Source organism: Ranitomeya variabilis, chromosome 4 (genome assembly GCF_051348905.1).
Source record: "Ranitomeya variabilis isolate aRanVar5 chromosome 4, aRanVar5.hap1, whole genome shotgun sequence".
NCBI classification, from domain to species: Eukaryota; Metazoa; Chordata; class Amphibia; order Anura; family Dendrobatidae; genus Ranitomeya; species Ranitomeya variabilis.
The window spans coordinates 250,755,727-250,776,619 of record NC_135235.1 but is presented as its reverse complement, the minus strand read 5'-3'; the positions used below and the strand labels follow the sequence as shown (position 1 = coordinate 250,776,619).

At 47.6% G+C, this 20,893-nt stretch overlaps 1 protein-coding gene across 2 annotated transcripts in view; it reads right to left on the bottom strand.

Moving 5' to 3' along the window:
* The window catches only part of KIRREL3 (kirre like nephrin family adhesion molecule 3), an 823,243-nt gene that overhangs the window by 98,969 nt on the left and 703,381 nt on the right, over positions 1-20,893 (bottom strand). For both annotated transcript variants that reach the window (XM_077249436.1, XM_077249437.1), the window contains exon 6: positions 204-354. In XM_077249436.1, the coding sequence (XP_077105551.1) occupies positions 204-354 (151 nt within the window). The remainder of the gene's footprint in view (positions 1-203; positions 355-20,893) is intronic.

The following is a 20,893-nucleotide window of genomic DNA, read 5'->3' as shown; positions in this document are numbered from 1 at the left end:
AAGACGATAAAGTGACGGAAGGAGTTTATGTCTAAACAATTATTAAAAAGTTTTTGAACTTTGGAAACATGAAAGATCCAAATGACGGGATCCCAGGCTCGCGCTGGACAAGACAGGCCACACAGCAGCCCTCTCACTCCGCAGCTTTATACCGGAGAAGCCCAAATATTCCCAGAAAGACTGACGTATGAGATGAAACTTACGCTGGATATTGATGGTGACGGTCGTGTCCTTCCCCCCGGGGACGGCCTTGTTGGTGGCGCGACAGGTGATCGTCTGTCCGTTCTCAATGTCAGACGGCGACACAAACAGTGTGCTGATGATACTCTCCCGCTTCCCATCCCGCAACTGAGTCTGAAATATACAAAAGTATCACAAAGATGGAATTAGATGCATGGCTCAGCACATAGTATCACAGGACAGGATTAGATACATGGCTCAGCAGACAGTAGCACATAGGATAGAATTAGATACACGGCTCGGCAGACAGTAGCACATAGGATAGGATTAGATACACAGCTCAGCACATAGTATCACATAGGATAGGATTAGATACACGGCTCAGCAGTCAACATCATACAGGATAGGATTAGATACACGGTTCAGCACACAGTATTGGAATAGATGCATGGCTCAGCAGACAGTATCACAAAGGACGGGATTAGATACACGGGTCAGCAGTCAGTATAACACAGGATAGGATCAGATATGCCCCAGAGACACCGCACACTAATAACATCCCGGACACTAATAACATCCCGACGCCAGAGACACTGAACACTAATAACATCCCGACCTCAGAGACACCGGACACTAATAACATCCCGACCCAGAAACACCAGACACTAATAACATCCCGACCCAAAGACACCGGACACTAATAACATCCCGACCCAGAGACACCGGACACTAATAACATCCTGACTCAGAGACACCGGACACTAACAACATTCCGACCCCAGAGACACCGGACACTAATAACATCCCAACCCCAGAGACACCGGACACTAATAACATCCCGACCCAGAGACACCAGACACTAATAACATCCCAACCCCAGAGACACCGGACACAAATAACATCCCAACCCCAGAGACACCGGACACTAATAACATCCCAATGCCAGAGACACCGGACACTAATAACATCCCGACCCAGAGACACCGGACACTAATAACATCCCAATGCCAGAGACACCGGACACTAATAACATCCCGACCCAGAGACACCGGACACTAATAACATCCCAATGCCAGAGACACCGGACACTAATAACATCCCGACCCAGAGACACCGGACACTAATAACATCCCAATGCCAGAGACACCGGACACTAATAACATCCCGACCCAGAGACACCGGACACTAATAACATCCCGACCCAGAGACACCGGACACTAATAACATCCCGACCCAGAGACACCGGACACTAATAACATCCCGACGCCAGAGACACTGAACACTAATAACATCCCGACCTCAGAGACACCGGACACTAATAACATCCCGACCTCAAAGACACCGGACACTAATAACATCCTGGACACTAATAACATCCCGACCCCAGAGACACCGGACACTAATAACATCCCGACCCCAGAGACACCGGACACTAATAACATCCCGACCCCAGAGACACCAGACACTAATAACATCCTGATCCCAGAGATACCGGACACTAAGAACATTCCGACACCGGACACTAATAACTTCCCGATCCCAGAGATACCGGACACTAAGAACATCCCGACACCGGACACTAATAACTTCCCGATCCCAGAGACACCGGACATTAGTAATATCACGACCTCAGAGACACCAGACACTTAGGCTACGTGCACACACTGCGGATGGTGTGCAGATTTTTCCACACCGATTTTGGTAAATCCGCAGGAAATCCGCACTGTGGATTTACTGTGGAATTACCGCGGTTTTTGTGCGGATTCCACCTGCGGCCAATCCGCTGCGGATCCACAGCAAAATTCGCAGCGTGTGCACATACCCTAATAATATCCGAACCAGCAACATAATATCAGCAAACCGTAAATCCGGCAGCACCTTTATAGCGCACACCGGATTAGTCAGATAGCCGCTGGGGCTCATTCATACTTTATGCATTACGGATCAGTTCACTCTACACTTATATTACTTTATTCCCGTTCTTTATGGGCGTGCCTTTTTTTAGGCCACGTCCACGTGGATGTCAGATTTGCAGGGGATTTCAGCCCACACATTGTGACCCCTCTGACCAGACATTTTGCGATTTCCATGATGGTTTGAGCAGATTCCTTTTGCGTTAGTTTTGCTGCCTGGTGCAGCACTATAACCCTCAGCATAGCCTGTGATGGTTAGGTCACATTAGGAGCTTTGTGGCACGCGGTGTAATGGCACGGAGATGGTTACTGGTGTCATGCTCACCTCTCCACAGTGTATGGCTCTCCACCTGATTGATGAGAGCCTTGCCTGAGGATGCCAATTTAATCTGATTGCATATTGTAAGTGCCGCCGAGGTGTCTGCACCTGCACCCCTGTGCCCTGATTACTCCTTCACACCTCCTGGCAGCAGAGCATCAGCTGCTGACTTTAGAAATCCTTCATGTCAGGAGCGTTCGTGACACCTCGCTCTGCACCAAACTATGAACTCTACTGTACACAGGATCCTCACAGAGCTTAGGATGCAGTCATTACAAGACCAGGCACTCCCAGCCGCTGCTGCCCGGTCCCACACCACTATTACATCTCACACACATTTCCAAAATCTCTTCCGGCTGTCAGTGAATAGGAACTTTCTTGTTTACATTCATAGGCTAAAAAGCCAAAACTACAGCTATGTCCAGAAATATTAGGATGGTCACACAAGTTTTGGCATTTTACGTGTTTACAAGATCCAGTTCTAAAATCAATCTGGGCTTAAAGTGCAGACTTTCAGCTTTAATTTGAGGCAAATCACATCCTGGTTGGAGGGAGGGTTTAGGAATTACAGCTCTTTACTATGGAGCCTGTCTTATAAGGCTATGTGCACACGTTCAGGATTTTTTGCATTTTTTTCGCAGGAAAAACGCTTAAAAAACATACATAAACATCCCATCATTTTTAATGCATTTGAAATTTTTGTGCACATGATGCGTTTTTTTTTCCGAAAAAAAAAAAACGCAGCATGTTCATTAATTTTGCGGATTTTTCCCGCTATTTAATGCATTGGGAAGCTCTGGAGAAAAACGTGCAAAAACCACACAACGAAATGGGCAAAAAAAGTGTCAAAAACGCATGCGGATTTCCTGCAGAAAAAAATCCGGTTTTGTTCAGGAAAATTCTGCAGAAAATCCTAACGTGTGCACATAGCCTTAAAGGGACTAAATGTAACTGGACAAGTGTATCAGAAGCTCTTTAATAGAGTGCATGGGCTATTCCCTTGCTAATCCATCATTGATGATGCAGGTAAAAGGTCTGGAGCCGATTTCAGGTACGACATTTGCATTTGAAAGCTGTTGCGGTGAACCCACAACATTCAAATAAGCAAAATCTCAATGGAAGAGAAGCAGACCATCAGACTGAAAAAAAGAAGAAATCCATAAGAAATAGGAGAAATGTTAGGAGAAACCAAATCAGCAGTTTTGTACACTCAGCAAAAAAAAGAGCGCACTGGTGAGATTGGGATCTCAAAAACATATGGATGTCCCTTTTAGACACCAGTGGTTGATGATCGCAGGATACTTCCCATGGTGAAGAAGAACCCTCCAAAACATATTTCCAAGTGAAGACTCTCTAGGAAATCGGTATCTCAGTATTAAAGTCCACCACAAATAGAACACTTCATGAGTGCAAATACAGAGGGGGTCACCACAACGTGCTACTATTAATCATCTGGAAAATAATTAGGCAATATTAGACTTTTGCCAAAAAACATCTAAACAAGCCAAATAGCGGCATGCAGAGCTGAAATTACAAAGATTCGTCACTGGCCAAAGATTTCTGGACCTAACCGTAGATGTAATTTCTTACAGCTGAGGGTTTGTTACTAAATGTACCCAACCTCGATAATTATCTGCTGACAAAGAACCCAGTTTTCCTCCTTTGCTTTCTGTCTTCACTTTAGTCTGAGACAGGTGGAACTTGATGGTTGTCCACATGAATAATGGAACACGTGAATCACGAGGTTGATGCATTTCTCCATCGTACAAGGCCCAGACTTGCAGCCTTCGTCCTAAGGGGATCCTAATCCTCAGTGCATCCAGTGGTATACAGCCAATGACGGCAGACCATGTGGCCACTATGGGGCCAGTGAGGTGAGGGAACCTGTCGCTAGTGCCGGCACCGACCCCCACCCTACCTGCATTGTTCTTTCAACTATACTGGCTCCTGGTCCTGGATGTCGATAAAGTTGACAACAATGATGGGAGGGGGAGCATCAGCTGATGCTCCCATTCCCATCATTCCACCTTTGGTCTGAGCTCTGCAATCTCAGTGCAGAAGACACGGTAATGTCACTAGAGCGTGTCCTCTCTGCCGAGCAGTGCAAAGAGTCAGAAGACCATACACTACTGAGACAAGAGCAGTGGGGGAAAGGGGTTAGATGAGTATTTGTTTATTTTTTTTATGTATGGAGCACTATGTGGGGCCCATTATACTGTATGGAGGACTATGTGAGGCCCATTATACTGTATGGAGGACTATGTGGGGCCCACAATACTGTATGGAGGTTTATGCGGTGCCCACAATACTGCATAGAGGACTATACGGTGCCCACAATACTGTATGGTGGACTGTGCTGTGCCCACAATACTGTATGGAGGACTATGCGGTGCCCACAATACTGTGTGTAGGACTATGCGGTGCCCACAATACTGTGTGGAGGACTATGCGGTGCCCACAATACTGTATGGAGGACTATGTGGTGCCCACAATACTGTATGGAGGACTATGTGGTGCCCACAATGCTGTATGGAGGACTATGTGGTGCCCACAATACTGTATGGAGGACTATGTGGTGCCCACAATACTGTATGGAGGACTATGTGGTGCCCGCAATATTGTATGGAGGACTATGCAGTGCCTGCAATACTGTATGAAAGACTATGAGGTGCCCATAATACTGTATGTAATAATCTCCCCTGTGCATTCCTGTGAGTATATTTATATGTTTGGTATTTTCCTTTATCCCTATTAATATCAAGTTGTTCGTCTGGTTGGTGCATTAGGGTACACTACTACTCCCCTCTTCCCAGGGTGGGGGAAGAGTACAGACTGAAGGCGGATTCAGGAGCTAAGGCTAGGTACGTGGCCCCTGCATCTTCACCATCAGGAGTAATCCAGGGAACAGAGCGAGAGGGAGAACACAGTCCCATTCCAACTTCTCTGGCTAGCACTACCAGCCGTATAACATGAATGCTACATGTGAGGCCTATTTAGGATACACTTTCTGTATGATAATACGGCATACTACTTATGGATGTATCAGATACTGCCGTGTACTAAATGTCAGGCAGCTTCTATGGAGGTAATAGTACATTTGTATATTCTACCACTGTATTAGGTTTAGGCCTCTTCTTTTTTCAGGAACTATCCTTTCAGGATTATTATTCATCCTAATTTTTGCAATTTGATTATGGAACCCTATATGGATAACATTATTGATACCTATATTCCTATAATGTTATATTGCAGCTACTTTTTAAGTGTTACATTGATTTTTTTCATTGGTTTTGTGCCGATACTCCTTTACACTTTGGTGCCAAGATTTTTCACTGTGTCTCTCCCTCTATATGGAGGTTTTAGCCCCATCTATTTTTATATTCATTTATTTTTAACTCGATAATTACCGTAATAAAAATTGATTTTTTTTTTTACTCCATCCTTGTTGGAATCTCTTCTAGACTGGTGGCAATGGTGCCACTAACAGACATTGATATACATTGTTTGAAGTGTCTAACAGCCATTTACTTTTTGAACATATTGGTATTAAAGCAACACACAAGCCAAGTGGTTTATGTCGGAAACGTGTAAATGTTTTGGAGTGTTTGGAGAGATTGAATCAGAGTCCAGACTTTAATCCAATGGAGAATCTGTGGTCAGATATGAAGATCGCTGTTCACCAGAGGAAACATCTAATGTGAAGGAGCTGGAGCAGTTTTGTTTTGTGGAATGACCAAAAATCCCAGTGACAAGGTGTGCAAAGCTCATAGAGACTTGTCCAAAGCGACTTACAGCTGTAACTGCTGCAAAAGGAGGCTCTACAAAGTGACATTCCAGGTCGTGAGGTAGCAAAACATGAAAAATGCCAAGGGAGTAAATACTTTTGCAAGCCACTGTATCATCTGTACAATGATTGGTGGGATGCCACTTTCATTTTTTTGGCTGTTCTGAAGGACACGGATCTTATAGGAAATTCTGGCTTAGCTGCATTGTCTTTTGGTGTTTGAGGAAATCTTTCTTGAGAAGTTGAAATTGCTGCTGTGATTCTCCCTCATGCTTTACACTGCAGCTCTGTTTCTCCTGCTCCCTGGTGTAAGACCAGCAAGTAGTGACCTGACTATTGTTAATAGGGGAGGAGCTATTACATAAAAAAAACAGAATACTATTATAGAGTCTTAGTATATGAAAACCAAAAAGAAAAAGAAACCCCCTTAAAAATAACTATTTATTCGTATATATTAAAAAGAACCCAAAACAACCTAATGTATAATAAAATGCGCATAAGAGGGTCTGGTACAGGTTAACCCAGAAAAATGCAATCTGGGATGAAAAAGTAAAATTTACTATGTGCACCTAGGATTTGGCACAGGTAAGTAACAACTAGGAAAGGTCTAGGGAAGATAGACTGTGTATTACCCTATATGTCCCTTCCTAACAGCGGAGGTTGGCACCCTTGATACGTGAAATGGCACCCCCGCCTCACGTTGACTTACCCTCCCTGACCCTCAAAGGACTCCCTAAACAAGCCACCACCAACACCCAAATAAAGTGCTGAAGTGCAGAGCTTAGATATAATGCTGTGTGTCTAGTGCAGGGATACAGCTCAATGCTCCAAACAGGTTCTCTCTATGTGGATATGTCGTAAGTGCCCATAGGATAATGTCTCTATACGATGTGCAAAGAGAATGGCTTATAATTATAGCCTCAAAATAATTACCGTATGTCTGTATATGGGGAGACAAAAAACCTTATAGATCCAATAGAGAAGGGTTTACAGGCAATCGAGTTGGTAAGGAGGCCATAAGATGAACAGAACTGGCGTGATAAAGATGCATGACCCTAGAGACACTTTATATCTAGAAAATGTCAGACATAAGTAAATACGCAAACTGGCCATGTTAGGGAGGTAGTACACCTAGACCTTTCCTAGTTGTTACTTACCTGTGCAAATCCTAGGTGCACATGGTAAATTTCACCTTGTCATCCCAGATTGCATTTTTCCTGGATTAACCCGTACCAGACCCTCTTATGCCCAATTTATTATAAATTAGGTTATTTTTGGTATCTTTTTAATATATACCATCCACAAGTTATTTTTCGAGGAGCTATAACATGTAGGTGGCACCTGGAGATCGTTGTCCTTACAATAGTCGCTCCCCATCCCCGGTTTTTATCTTTGCCGTTTTTCCTCTTTGTTCACTGCTGGTTACCTTGCTTGCCTACTGAGCCGGTGTATAGCTTATCCTGCAGGCCGCCATTACAGGAGCATTATCTCCCAGTCACAGTCAAAAGAATATTAACTTTCAAATAAATATGCTAACAACCAAAATCCGCGCCTGCAGCGCCCCATTACCGAGAACTAACAAATAAAAAACGTTCCTTCACTTCTCCCCTATGAGCAGAACGTCCTGGCATAAAGCGCAGGTGAAGTTTCCGACCTCTATATATTGATGAATGATACATCCAGCAAGCAATAAAGGACGATTACCGCTTATTCCACCGGAGATACATTGTATCAGTCATAGATCAGCCCCACGGATAGGAGTCCACGAAAGAGCAGCAAGAAAGGAAAAACAAAGCGACAACACGGCGACGTCCCCGACTCACGCAGGCTCCATGTAACAGAGCAGAGACGACAGAGAATGGAGAGGTCACCTGCAGTCCTATGTAACAGCACATATAATTAGTGATAACTGAGTACAGATAATGTAGTACATGTCACCTGCAGTCCTATGTAACACCACATATAACACAGTGATAACTCGGAGTACAGATAATGTAGTAGAGGTCACCTGCAGTCCTATGTAACACCACATATAACACAGTGATAACTCTCTGAGTACAGATAATGTAGATGTCACCTGCAGTCCTATGTAACACCATAGATAACAGTGATAACTCTGAGTACAGATAATGTAGTAGATGTCACCTGCAGTCCTATGTAACACCAAAGATAACACAGTGATAACTCTCTGAGTACAGATAATGTAGTGGATGTCACCTGCAGTCCTATGTAACCACAGATAATGCTCTGAGTACAGATGATGTAGTAGAGGTCACCTGCAGTCCTATGTAACACATTACATAACAATGATAATGCTCGGAGTACAGATAATGTAGTAGATGTCACCTGCAGTCCTATGTAACACCGCAGATAACACAGTGATAACTAAGCGTAGATCATGTTCTGGGTGTTATCAGCAGTCCCATGTAACGCATAGTGATGTGACTGCACTGCTCCACCTGTAATTCGGGGGTCTGCGCTGTAATAACTCTCGCTCTAGCTGGGGGGCTTCTTGGTGTTGTACGATATTTCTTTGCTACATTGTAATCGCTTTTGTTTTCTCATTTCGTCAGTTCTGATTTGGGGATGAGATGTAGAAATGACAGCCGTCGCCCCGGGCTGAGAGGGAGGAATGAGCGCCACTTGTCATGGGGCCGCGCCGCTCGTTTTTGCAGCCTCTCATCTGATTTGCAGATGAGGAAACTCTGGGGATTAAGGACAGGACGGATGAGCGGAGAATCGGCGGAAACAAAAAGAATCGCAGACGTTAATTAGAGAAAATCCTAAACAACAACAATTAATGAAAACGGTGAGAAAAACCCAATAATTACCCCGAACTCTCCGCACACCCCAGACGAACGCACTAATTAAAATCCTAAAGAAAATGACCTTGAGGTGCCCTTGATGGAGGAAGAATTAATTAAACTGAAGATAAAGGCATTCCAATCCCAACTCGGAATAATGCTCTTTTATTTAACCCCTTCTGTGGCTTCAGACCTGAGAAGCGGGGTTTTCCTCTAGAAGGCGCCGCTCACCTGTTTGTGCCATACAGTGGCCATTACCTGCGAGCGCGACACCAGACTGCGAGATTTCCTACCCCCTGCAGCTCAGACATAGGAACAGAGCGCCGTCATACCCTCCTGTATTCTGTGTCGCCGATGCCACGTGCCGAGATCCCAGTGATGCCACAACAGGAATACCTCACCGATCTTCCTTCCTCCATTTAGATATAAACTGGGGGGAATATTGGCTTTACAGAAATAGGAGACACTTTATAATAAAATCCTTGTTTCTTTTTTACACTATTGTCAAATTCTGTCAATGACACCTGCAGTGTAAAGTCTGGAAGTTTTTGATTCTGTATACTATGGCAGGCTTCCTATAAAGATCTTCATTGTCACGTTTTTGCTGCGGATTAGTACAAAGTAGGAGGCACATGTAGACTCGCATTTATAAGCATAGCCAGAATGGAAACCTCCATCCTTTACACTGCAGCACGACACCGCTGTGGATTACAGTGCGGCTTCTTTTCCAGTTTATGATGCATTCTTATTAGGAAAGGTTGGGACCCTGTAATCTGCTGCCATGATGTGGGAACATTGGGGCAACTATGGCGCTGGTTTTTCAGGTGAGCGCTCCACGTCTCGGACATCTCTTCTATCTGCGGCTTTGACAAAGGAAAAAAGAGAAATCACAGTCCGTATGATGCAGCGCTGGGCGGCTGGTTCCAGCAAAGAGACGTGCATGCCACAGAGTCCCAGCCCTGTGCCCTCTTCCTGCAGACGTGGCCTGGCATGGCTTTCAAAGACCTGGTGTCCTGGCCAAAAAAACAGCACATGAAAGGCTGAACCCCGGCCGATAGCAGGGAGACGCAGGGGACCCGGATCGGAGGACAGCACAGTCCAGACACTCTGCTGTGCTGGCAGGAGGATGGAAACAGATTACCCTCCAGGGCGATGGCAGAGATTGGATGCCTGGGATTAGTTTATTACAGATTTTGAAGCTTTGAGCCTGAGGCCACAAAAATGTGACCATTCCAAGTCAAAAGTATGGAAATATCTCATTAGTATTGAGGGCGATGAAATGGCGGCTCTGGACGGAGCACGAGAAATAGTTCATTTAGGCTGAAACTCAAATGACCTGTCCTCCAGAGCGGTGTAGTCCCCAAAAGAACCGCCGGCAGAACAAAAAGTCTTCAGAAAAGCTGTTCCAGAACTAGGACAGGACACCACGACAGGACACAGTGACGGGACACCGTGACAGTACACTGACAGGACACTACTGCAGGACACAGTGACGGGACACCGTGACAGTACACTGACAGGACACTACAACAGGACAATATGCCAGGACACCACGAAAAGACACTATGACAGGACTCGGCGGATGGCTCAGGACACCACGACAGGACACGGTGGACGGTTCTGGACACTATGACAGGACACGGCGGCGGATGGTTCAGGGGCGGACGGCTCAGGACACTATGACAGAACACTATGACAGGACACTGTGGCGGACGGCTCAGGACAGTATGACAGGACACGGCGGACGGCTCAGGACACTATGACAGGATACGGCCGAACGGCTCAGGACACTATAACAGGACACTGTGGCGGACGGCTCAGGACACTATGACAGGACACTGTGGCGGACGGCTCAGGACACTATGACAGGACACTGTGGCAGACGGCTCAGGACACTATGACAGGACACGGCAGACGGCTCAGGACACTATGACAGGACACGGTGGCGGACGGCTCAGGACACTATGACAGGACACGGTGGCAGACGGCTCAGGACACTATGACAGGACACGGTGGCGGACGGCTCAGGACACTATGACAGGACACAGTGGCGGACGGCTCAGGACACTAAATTCACCATTCATTGTCACTTTCTGTTTGTCCTCGTGCAGATTTATGAATCTGGCAGTGACCGGCATCTTTGTTCTTCCTGAGCCATCTGGTTCATGAACAGAATGCCAGCAGTGCAGTGGAGCCTGACCCACATAATGGCGGGGGGATGGATGTGGAGATGGTGACAGTACCTCAGGCTACTCGGTCATTGGCACCACCAATGGCAGGAGCGCAGGACTGCTGACAAGTCACTGAAGAAAACACTTCCGACAACTCGGGGAATTCTGGAAAGTTCCAGCGCGTCCCGCCGCTCCACGTGTCTGCCTGCCCTGTACCCATGATGCCCTGGGCGGAGTGACGTCATGTGGTGACACGTGGTACAGGCGCTCACAGCGGGGTCCTCCCCGGCGGTTCCTTTGCAGCGCTCGCTCCGCGGAGAGGCCGCGCTGTGCTTGCTCGGCTGTGGTCACATGATAGGACCGATGGTCACATGATAGGACCGATGGTCACATGATAGGACCGATGGTCACATGATAGGACCGATGGTCACATGATAGGACCGATGGTCACATGATAGGACCGATGGTCACATGATAGGACCGATGGTCACATGATAGGACCGATGGTCACATGATAGGACCGATGGTCACATGATAGGACCGATGGTCACATGATAGGACCGATGGTCACATGATAGGACCGATGGTCACATGATAGGACCGATGGTCACATGATAGGACCGATCCCTCCGCCGGGGTGAGGCCGCAGAGCAGTGCGGGTGCGAGATTAACCCCCTGAGCGGTCATCAGCACCGGTGTTGTATGCTGCAGTCTGTCAGCAGGAGCACGTCACGTGGAGCCACAGACCGCACGCAGCCTGCGCACAGGAGGAGCCTGCAGAACTGGGAATGCAGCTCTGGAGACAAGTCATGAGCACAGTGATCCAGAGCTCACCTCACACTTCTGTTTTCCTGGTAGCACAGAGCAGTGCATTGTGGGAGCTGGGACACGGAGAGCGCAGGTCACCTGATGACGCGGATGATTGCAGAGGAACCTACAGAACTGTGAATGCTGCTCTGGAGCAGAAGATGTGAGTCCCACCCAGAGCTATAGATTCCAGTCAGCATGCAGCAATGCATTGTGGGAGCTCAGAGAGCGCAGCTGTGGATGTGGCGGAAGTGTAGACATGAGACAGCCTGAACCGTGTGAGCTGAGGCCATTAGTGCAGATATCAGTGTACAGGAGCAATGGCGGCATCAGACTATCGCACTCCTCATCCCTCTATAGGAGCACAGGAGACTTTTAGGCCGCAGTCACCGAGTATAACATGGCCGAGGGATGAAACGTCTAGGCGTCGGCCGCTGTCACTGTACGTTATTGTCTGGTGTCTCCAGTGCGAAACGATGTACGCAGGGGAGATGGAGAGGTCACTGTCACCGTCTCCTCCGCAGCTGTGATTCTCCCATGTCAGATAATGGAGCACGGACACTCGGATCACAGCGGAGCCGGAGGTCATAGGCTACTTTCACACTAGCGTTAACTGTAAACCGTCTCAAAACGTCTTTTTTCAGAAAAAACGTTTTTTCCCCATAGACTTGTATTGGCGACGTATTGCGACGGATTGGCATACGTCGTGTCCGTTTTACGACGTATGCGTCGAAATTTGGCGACACGTCGTCGGCAAAAAACGTTGATTGTAACGTTTTTTGTCTACGCCTAAAAAACGTGTCGCGACGTATCCTGCGGCATACGTCGTTGGCTGCAATGGAAGCCTATGAGCGACGGATGCGTCGGGACACGTCGTACGACGCAATACAGCGCTGCAATACTTTTTTTTACACTGAGCATGCTCAGAAGCAGAATTTTGTTGCCAATTGGCCAGACACCCCCAAATCTATATAAACCTGGCCTGGGCCTTCAACCCCACATATGCCTGCAAGACCCAAGAGAGAAGACTGCCAGCAAGAGCTAGCCAGCCACAGGACCCCAGCCATAAGTCCCCAGCCACAAGACCCCAGCCAGCCACAGGAAGGAGCCAGCCACAGGACTCCAGCCACAGGACTCCAGCCACCATAGAGCCAGTGTGAGTATTGCAATTTTTGTGTGCATCTGTGTGCCTGTGCATTTCTGTGTGTATGAGGTACTGACAACAGCCAGCATGTGGTTTAAATGTGTGTTTTTTTTTGGTTGTTTTTTTTTTTTTTTTTTTAAATCTGATGTATTTTTTAAAAGTCTGGCGGTCTGCAGCTTGTGGTTTGAATGTGTGAGTGTGGTTTTTTTTTTCTATTTAAAAGTGTTGATTTTATTTTACTGTTAAAACCATTTGCAGTTGATGTACTTGTATTTAAAATAAAGAGCATTTCAGCTCCTAATTGTGATTTAAAAAAAAAAAAAGAGAAAAAAAAAGAAAATAATAAAATGTTTGTTAAAAAAATGTCCGTAGTATCATTTCATAAAGGTAAATTTAAAACTGGTGTATGTACCAATGGTTACACATGCAATACAGAGTTGGTTGAGGGCTTATTTTTTAATAAAGGTTATACTGTAAAGGTTTTTTTTGGGGGGAGGTGATTTTTTAAAATAAAATGTGGCAAATATATTTTTGCATGGTGGGTTCACATTTCAAAATTTTTTTTTTTAGGGACATGGAAATGAATGGTATAACGTGCCTCTTTTTTTGTGTTTTGGTGTTCACCTTTAATGAACATTTCTCACATCATTTTAGCAGGGTGTTTATCTTTAAACATTGCCTACTTCGGGGGGTGGTCTAACTATAAATCCATTATACTTATTACAGATACACCAGGGACCACATCCACTGAGCAGCCCACCAGGACCACAGCCACAAATCTTTAAAAGTAAGTTTTGAAGACCCCAAATCTGCTGCTTCAATGTGTAGAGCAGATTGCAAGTGTCTTTTAACTTTTACAGAGACACCAGGACCACAGCCGCCGGCCTTGCTACCGCAACAATGTCCTCTTCTGACAGCCCTCCTCCACAGCAACAGCGTGTATCGGTAAGTTAACACAAAAAATGTTTTTTTGGTTTTTTTTTGGTTTTTTAATTTACATTTTTTTTGATCACTACATGCATAAATTATGTTTCAACAGGAAGCTGAATCAGATGAGGAGCTGTCAGAAGGGGGCGAGACGGGTGGAGAGATGCAAGTGGAGGAGGAACCAAGTGTAAGTAGTGGTGAAACAGTTGCTTCGCACATCACACTGCACCATACACAAAACAGATTTTCATACATAACTAAACACAGAAAATATATGCCTACATTACTGAGAATTTGTTTCCTTTATTTCAGGCTGCTCCTGCTCCTGCTGCTGCCGCTGAAGGTCCTCCCAGCCGCTCCCAGAGTCGCCGGACTCGTCGCCGCGGTCGGCCATCAGTGAGTTGTTTTTTTTTTGTTTGGGAGGGGGATTCTATTGGTACTTTAGTGTTTCAGTGTACTAATTTGTTTGTTTTTCTTCTTCTTTTTTTTTGGCACAGGCTTCACAGCGTGCTCCCGCAGGAGATGACGATGATGACGACATCGACATAGATGGTCTCATCAAGGAGGTTCGCGAGCGGGAGCCGCTGTGGAACATGGCTGACCGCAAGCATTCCGATACCGGTGTCACCCGTCGGCTCTGGGACGAAGTGTGTCACAACCTCTTTCCAAGGTGGGAGAGCCTTCATCATCAGCAGCTGAGCAAACTAGGTAAGTATTCACTTTCCAGTGATGTTTTGAGCTGACTGTAATGTATTGCATTTACCAATTTTTTTTTTCTTATTATTCTTGTCTTCACAGGTGGAAAGGTTAGGAAGCGGTGGCGGTCACTGAGGGATCACTTTAAGAGGGAATTCAATGCGGAGATGCAGGCCCCGAGAGGCTCTGCAGGAAGGAAGAGGAGCAAATATAAATATGGCCAGGCCCTCTCCTTCCTGAGGCGAACCATGCTAAGCAGAGTGTAAGTATTCTACAGCCCACTAATAACCATGTTAACCTGTCTACTTAGTTTGCTTTCAGTCAGGGCTTTTTCATATCAATGTATTAATTTCTTTTGTTTTTTCTTTCACAGCACCTTCTCCAGCCACCGTGCGCCTGCATCTTCCTCTGCGCCCTCTGGAGCGATCCCTCCTGAGTCCGCCACTGAGGGCCACGTCGGTAGGCCCCACACCACTGACCCCTCCTCTGACCCCTCTGTCCCCTCCACTTCATCCGCCCCAAGCAGTGGAGCCTTATTGCAGCCTTCATTGCTCGCATCTGATGCTGAACAGTTAGCGTTCCCTTTACCCCACCCCTCTGATCCTGCCACCTCTAGACCACCATTAGGTTCTTGGCGGCAGCGACAGAGGGGTCAGGAAAGGAGCTATGCTCCTGAGTTCTTACACCTGAATGCATCCTTCCAAGGCTCTTTCAAAATTTTGGGAGAGCAAGTGACTGCTGGTTTCAACATGGTGCAGTCACGCATCAGTGAAACAAGCCAGGAAACCAGCAGTCGCTTGGATAGGCTGCATTCAGCTGTAAGTCCAGATCCGGCCAATATTTTTTTCCAATCCATGCTCAGGAGCATGGAGAAGCTTTCTTTTGAGCAACAGATGCGGGTAATGAATACCTGCCATAATGGCCTGCAGTAGAGCATTAACGAGCCCCAATCGACCCACACACCTCCCCACACATCCACTACAATTCCACCCCAGGCCCCATTTCCACACCATGCCCAACCCCAGGCCCCATTTCCACACCATACCCAGCCCCAATCCCCACACCAGCACCATTACCAAACCCAGCCACAAACCCCACGCCAGCCCCATTACCCAACCCAGTCCCACTACCCTACCCAGTCACAATACCCAACCCAGTCCCCATACCCATCCCGGCCCCAAAACCAAATTCCTTCCCCAGTGTTTTCTTCCTTGCCCAGCTTCCCTTCCCCAATAAGTATTCCCCCTACCCCAACACCACCCCCCTCTGGTCAGCCTCCTGGTTTTACCCCCCCTTCCACTGCACCCCAAACAAGTAGGGTTTCCCCACCTATCGACGTGGTCCAACCTTCCAGCCCCTCCTCCCCTCGTATCTCCACCCCACACTTTGAAGACCTGTAAAAATTTATTTTAAATGTTAATGTAAATATTTGTTAAAAAAAATTTGCAAATTTTTTTTTTTAAAACTGGAAAATAAAAAATATCTTTTTTTTGCAAAAAAAAAAAAATATTTAAAAAAAAAAGTTAAAATAAAATTTTCTCTGATTTAAATTCTAGTCTTTGTGTGTGTGTGTGGATTTATTAAGGTAATATAAATAAAAAAGGTAAAATAAAAACAAACACCAGACGTGTGAAAGGTATAACATATTGGTTTTACTAGCAAGAAAACCACGCTTTTGGGCCCTTTTTTTTTTTTTTTTTGGTAGAAACACATTTTTTGCATAAACAAAACACATGGGAAACAGGTTACACAATCATGTCTTGCCATGGGATCCGCCCGACAGGTGACACAAAATAATCCGCAAACTGGTCCCTCATCCTTGTAACAGAACCTGTAGAGCGAACCGAGCTGCTGCGGTAGTCCCACAAGGTGGTCTCCAACTCTTCGTCATCCAAGGAAACGGGCTCCTTTGAAAGGACAAAGTTGTGGAGCACCACACAGGCTTTAACAACCTCATCTATAGTTGTGTTTTTCAGTTTGATAGCCGTCAGCAGAACTCACCACTTCGCCGTCAATATGCCAAAAGAACACTCCACTACTCTTCGTGCTCTAGTAAGCCGGTAATTAAAGACCCGCTTGGTATGGGTTAAGTTCCGGCTACTATACGGTTTCAGTAGGTTCGGCGACAGTTGAAAGGCTTCTTCACCTACACAGACATATTCCATGGCTGGGTCATTTGTTCCTGGCAGTGGTCTGGCTGACGGGAAATCGTAGGTCTCTCCATAAAGGCAACGACCCATTGGAGAGTTTTTAAAAACTTGTGAATCGTTGGACCGTCCATACGCTCCTATGTCCACAGCAAGGAACTTGCAGTTGGCGTCTGCAATAGCCATAAGGACGATGGAGAAATACTTCTTATAATTATAATACTCCGATCCTGTTCCTGCCGGTTTCGCAATCCGTATGTGTTTCCCGTCAACTGCACCCACACAATTAGGGAAATTGCAAATTTGCTGAAACTCTTCTGCACTTCTCAACCAGATTTCCATGGATGGTTGGGGGATATACTCTGGTTGCAAAGTGGTCCAAATAGCCCGACATGTGTCCTTCACTATTCCTGAAATAGTGGAAATGCCCAGCCTGAATTGGTAATGGAGCGAAGTCATAGATTCACCCGTAGCTAGGAAACTTTAAAAAAAAAAAAAAAATGTTAGAAAAAATTGCACAGACCAACAAGTTTCAATATGGCACTGTTAATTTTTTTTTAAGGACGGGACACACAATCAAACCAGCATGAAACCGGTGTAAAAAAAAAAAGTGGAATGTCCGCCAAGAAAACCAAAATTACATGCTGCAGAAAATAGTGCGCAGTATGCCAGCGTAGTATTGTCTGCAGCATGTAATATAACATTTAATATCAGCAATGAAATAAAAAAAAAGAGGCTTACCGCAGGGTCACCATCAGCCGCTCCGCCAGTGTGATGGCAAGCCTCATCCTTGTGTCCTGTCTTCGGATGACATCCTCCAGTTTTTGAAGCAAAAAGTCGAAATGTTCCATCCTCATCCGCACGTAATTGTAGAATTTGTGTGGATTGTGCCTCAACTCCAGGTACAGAGTGGACTGGACACCCCGGGTCATCCGTAGTTCATTAATCGGATGAATCCACAGTCGTCTCCGTTGCTGCAGAAGCATCCTACGCCTTTCCGCTGCCGCCTCCTTCTCCCGCACTATGATATCCAGGAGATTCGTCTCAAAGATAACGTCGGTAACCAAACTAGCAATCCTCCCAAGAACACCTTCCATCGCTGCCACAAAACTAAAACCCACAAAGATGGGCTGTAAAAACAGTAACTATATAGTTTTCCATATTTTCCAGTAGCCAATCAAATTTGGGAGCCTCCCATTTTAAAAACGGATCCGTCGTAAAAACGGATGGTAAAAACGTATGCAACGCATCCAGTATTTGACGGAAACGTTTAACGGATTTGCGACGGATCCGTCGAAATGCTGTATGCGTGGCATACGTTTGTCTCCGTTTTTCACTTTTTCGACGCATCCGTTTTTTCGGCAAAAAAGACGTTTTGAGACGGTTTGCAGTTAACGCTAGTGTGAAAGTAGCCATAAGCAGATCGCATCCGACGCCGTACGCTGGTGTGACCCCGGCACCGGTCTCCACTGTTGGCACCGACCTCTACATCTGCGCCCCAAGCATCGATCTCAACTGTTGGCACCGGCCTCTACATCTGCGCCCCGGGCATCGGTCTCCACTGTTGGCACCGGCCTCTACATCTGCGCCCCGGGCATCGGTCTCCACTGTTGGCACCGGCCTCTACATCTGCGCCCCGGGCATCAGTCTCCACTGTTGGCACCGGCCTCTACATCTGCGCCCCAAGCATCGATCTCAACTGTTGGCCCCGGTCATCGGTCTCCACTGTTGGCACCGGCCTCTACATCTGCGCCCCGGTCATCGGTCTCCACTGTTGGCACCGGCCTCTACAGCTGCACCACGGGCATCGGTCTCCACTGTTGGCATCGGCCTCTACAGCTGCACCCCGGGTATCGGTCTCCACTGTTGGCACCGGCCGCTACAGCTGCATCCCGGGCACCGGTCTCCACTGTTGGCACCGGCCTCTACATCTGCGCCACGGGCACCGGTCTCAACTGTTGGCACCGGCCTCTACATCTGCGCCCCGGGCATCGGTCTCAACTGTTGGCACCGGCCTCTACATCTGCGCCCCGGGCATCGGTCTCCACTGTTGGCACCGGCCTCTACAGCTGCACCCCGGGCATCGGTCTCCACTGTTGGCACCGGCCTCTACAGCTGCACCCCGGGCATCGGTCTCCACTGTTGGCACCGGCCTCTACAGCTGCATCCCAGGCACCGGTCTCCACTGTTGGCACCGGCCTCTACAGCTGCACCCCGGGCACCGGTCGCCACTGTTGGCACCGGCCTCTACAGCTGCATCCCGGGCACCGGTCGCCACTGGCCTCTACAGCTGCACCCCGGGCACCAGTCTCAACTGTTGGCACCGGCTTCTACAGCTGCGCCCCGGGCATCGGTCTCAACTGTTGGCACCGGCCTCTACAGCTGCATCCTGGGCACCGGTCTCCACTGTTGGCACCAGCCTCTACATCTGCGCCCCCGGCATCGGTCTCAACTGTTGGCACCGGCCTCTACAGCTGCATCCCGGGCACCAGTCTACACTGTTGGCACCGGCCTCTACAGCTGCACCCCGGCACCGGTCTCAACTGTTGGCACCGGCCTCTACAGCTGCACCCGGGCACCGGTCTCAACTGTTGGCACCGGCCTCTACATCTGGTGTCGGTCTCTGCTTTCTGCCCTCAGGACCAGTTGACCAGCTATAAGGGTACATATCCACAATCCAGACCATCAGTGGTTTGGACGCGGCTCACCTGCGCTGTGTTCTGGGTAAGGCCGGGGTCACACTGGCGACTTAAACGGACGAGTGCAATGCGATAAAAAAAATCGCATTGCACTAGGACCAATGTTACGCTAGGGGGCAGCTCCCAGCAGCCGATTTTTCGTCGGCCGTTTTCCTCGGTCCGAGACAATCGCAGCATGCTGCGATTGTCACTGACACTCGGCCGAGACTCTGCTCACTCGCTCCCATATAAGCCTATGGGTGTGAGTGAGACAGCGCACATCACTCAGATATCATCCGAGTGCTGTGCGCTAAACACGGACCCCGGCAATGGAGGAGATGGAGAAATTAGTTTCTCCTCCGTAGCTGTGCTCCGATCCGCTCTGTGCGAGAGGCTCGGAGCACAGACGCATGACACTCGGCCCACGCTGACAGCAGAGCAGGAGCCGAGGGTCATTAGTGTGACGCCGGCCTTACAAGCACAGTGGATTTATAGGAATCTCCTGACCACTGCACTTCTATGTAACGCTGCGTACCCTCCCTGCGGTGTGGGATTACGAGCCGCAGCATGTCAATTATCTGCAGCCGACACGTTCGCCTCCACAATGGACTGTATTAGATGCGGTGAATGCATGCGGTTCAGTGATCACATGCGGAGTTACCTGCGTGATTAGAGCGCGGTGAATATGCTATTCCTGACGGCGGGCCGTACCCCAGTGATTGCAGGCGGCTCTGGGGCTGCTGATCTCCTGGGACTGGAACCACAAAACCTGTTGCTTATTTTACCTAAACCTGAACTTTACGCGCTTATGTCGCAGTTGCGCGGCGTCCCGGTGACAGCAGGGTTGCAGCACATCTCCTGAACACCCGGTAGATCTCCGGCCCCTGCACATCACGTGATCGCGTCCTACATACAATCGCTTTGTCGCCGCGGTGTGACATTGTTTCCTGCAGCTCGTGGTAAATGCTCTTTATAATTCGTGGCGATAAAACAGGATTTCTTCTCCTTCATCAGTGCTGCCGTTGGCTTCTTGTTCCTAAATTATACACCGCGCTGCGCCCACATATCCGGGCGTGAAACACTCGCGTATTTAAATCCTGATTATTGAAATCTTCCAGCAAATGCAACTTTTTCCGTCTCCGGAGGAACTGAATACATTTTACTTTTCTTTGTGGCATTTTCCCGGCACAATAGGATTGCGCGGCCGGTAATGATATGCTGGCGGCGTACAAAAGCTTTCAATTTTCTCTTATTCTCTTGGTTCAATGGAGCCACCATAGAGCGCGGTGAGCCGCACGGCATTGTGGGAAGGCACCGCTCTCG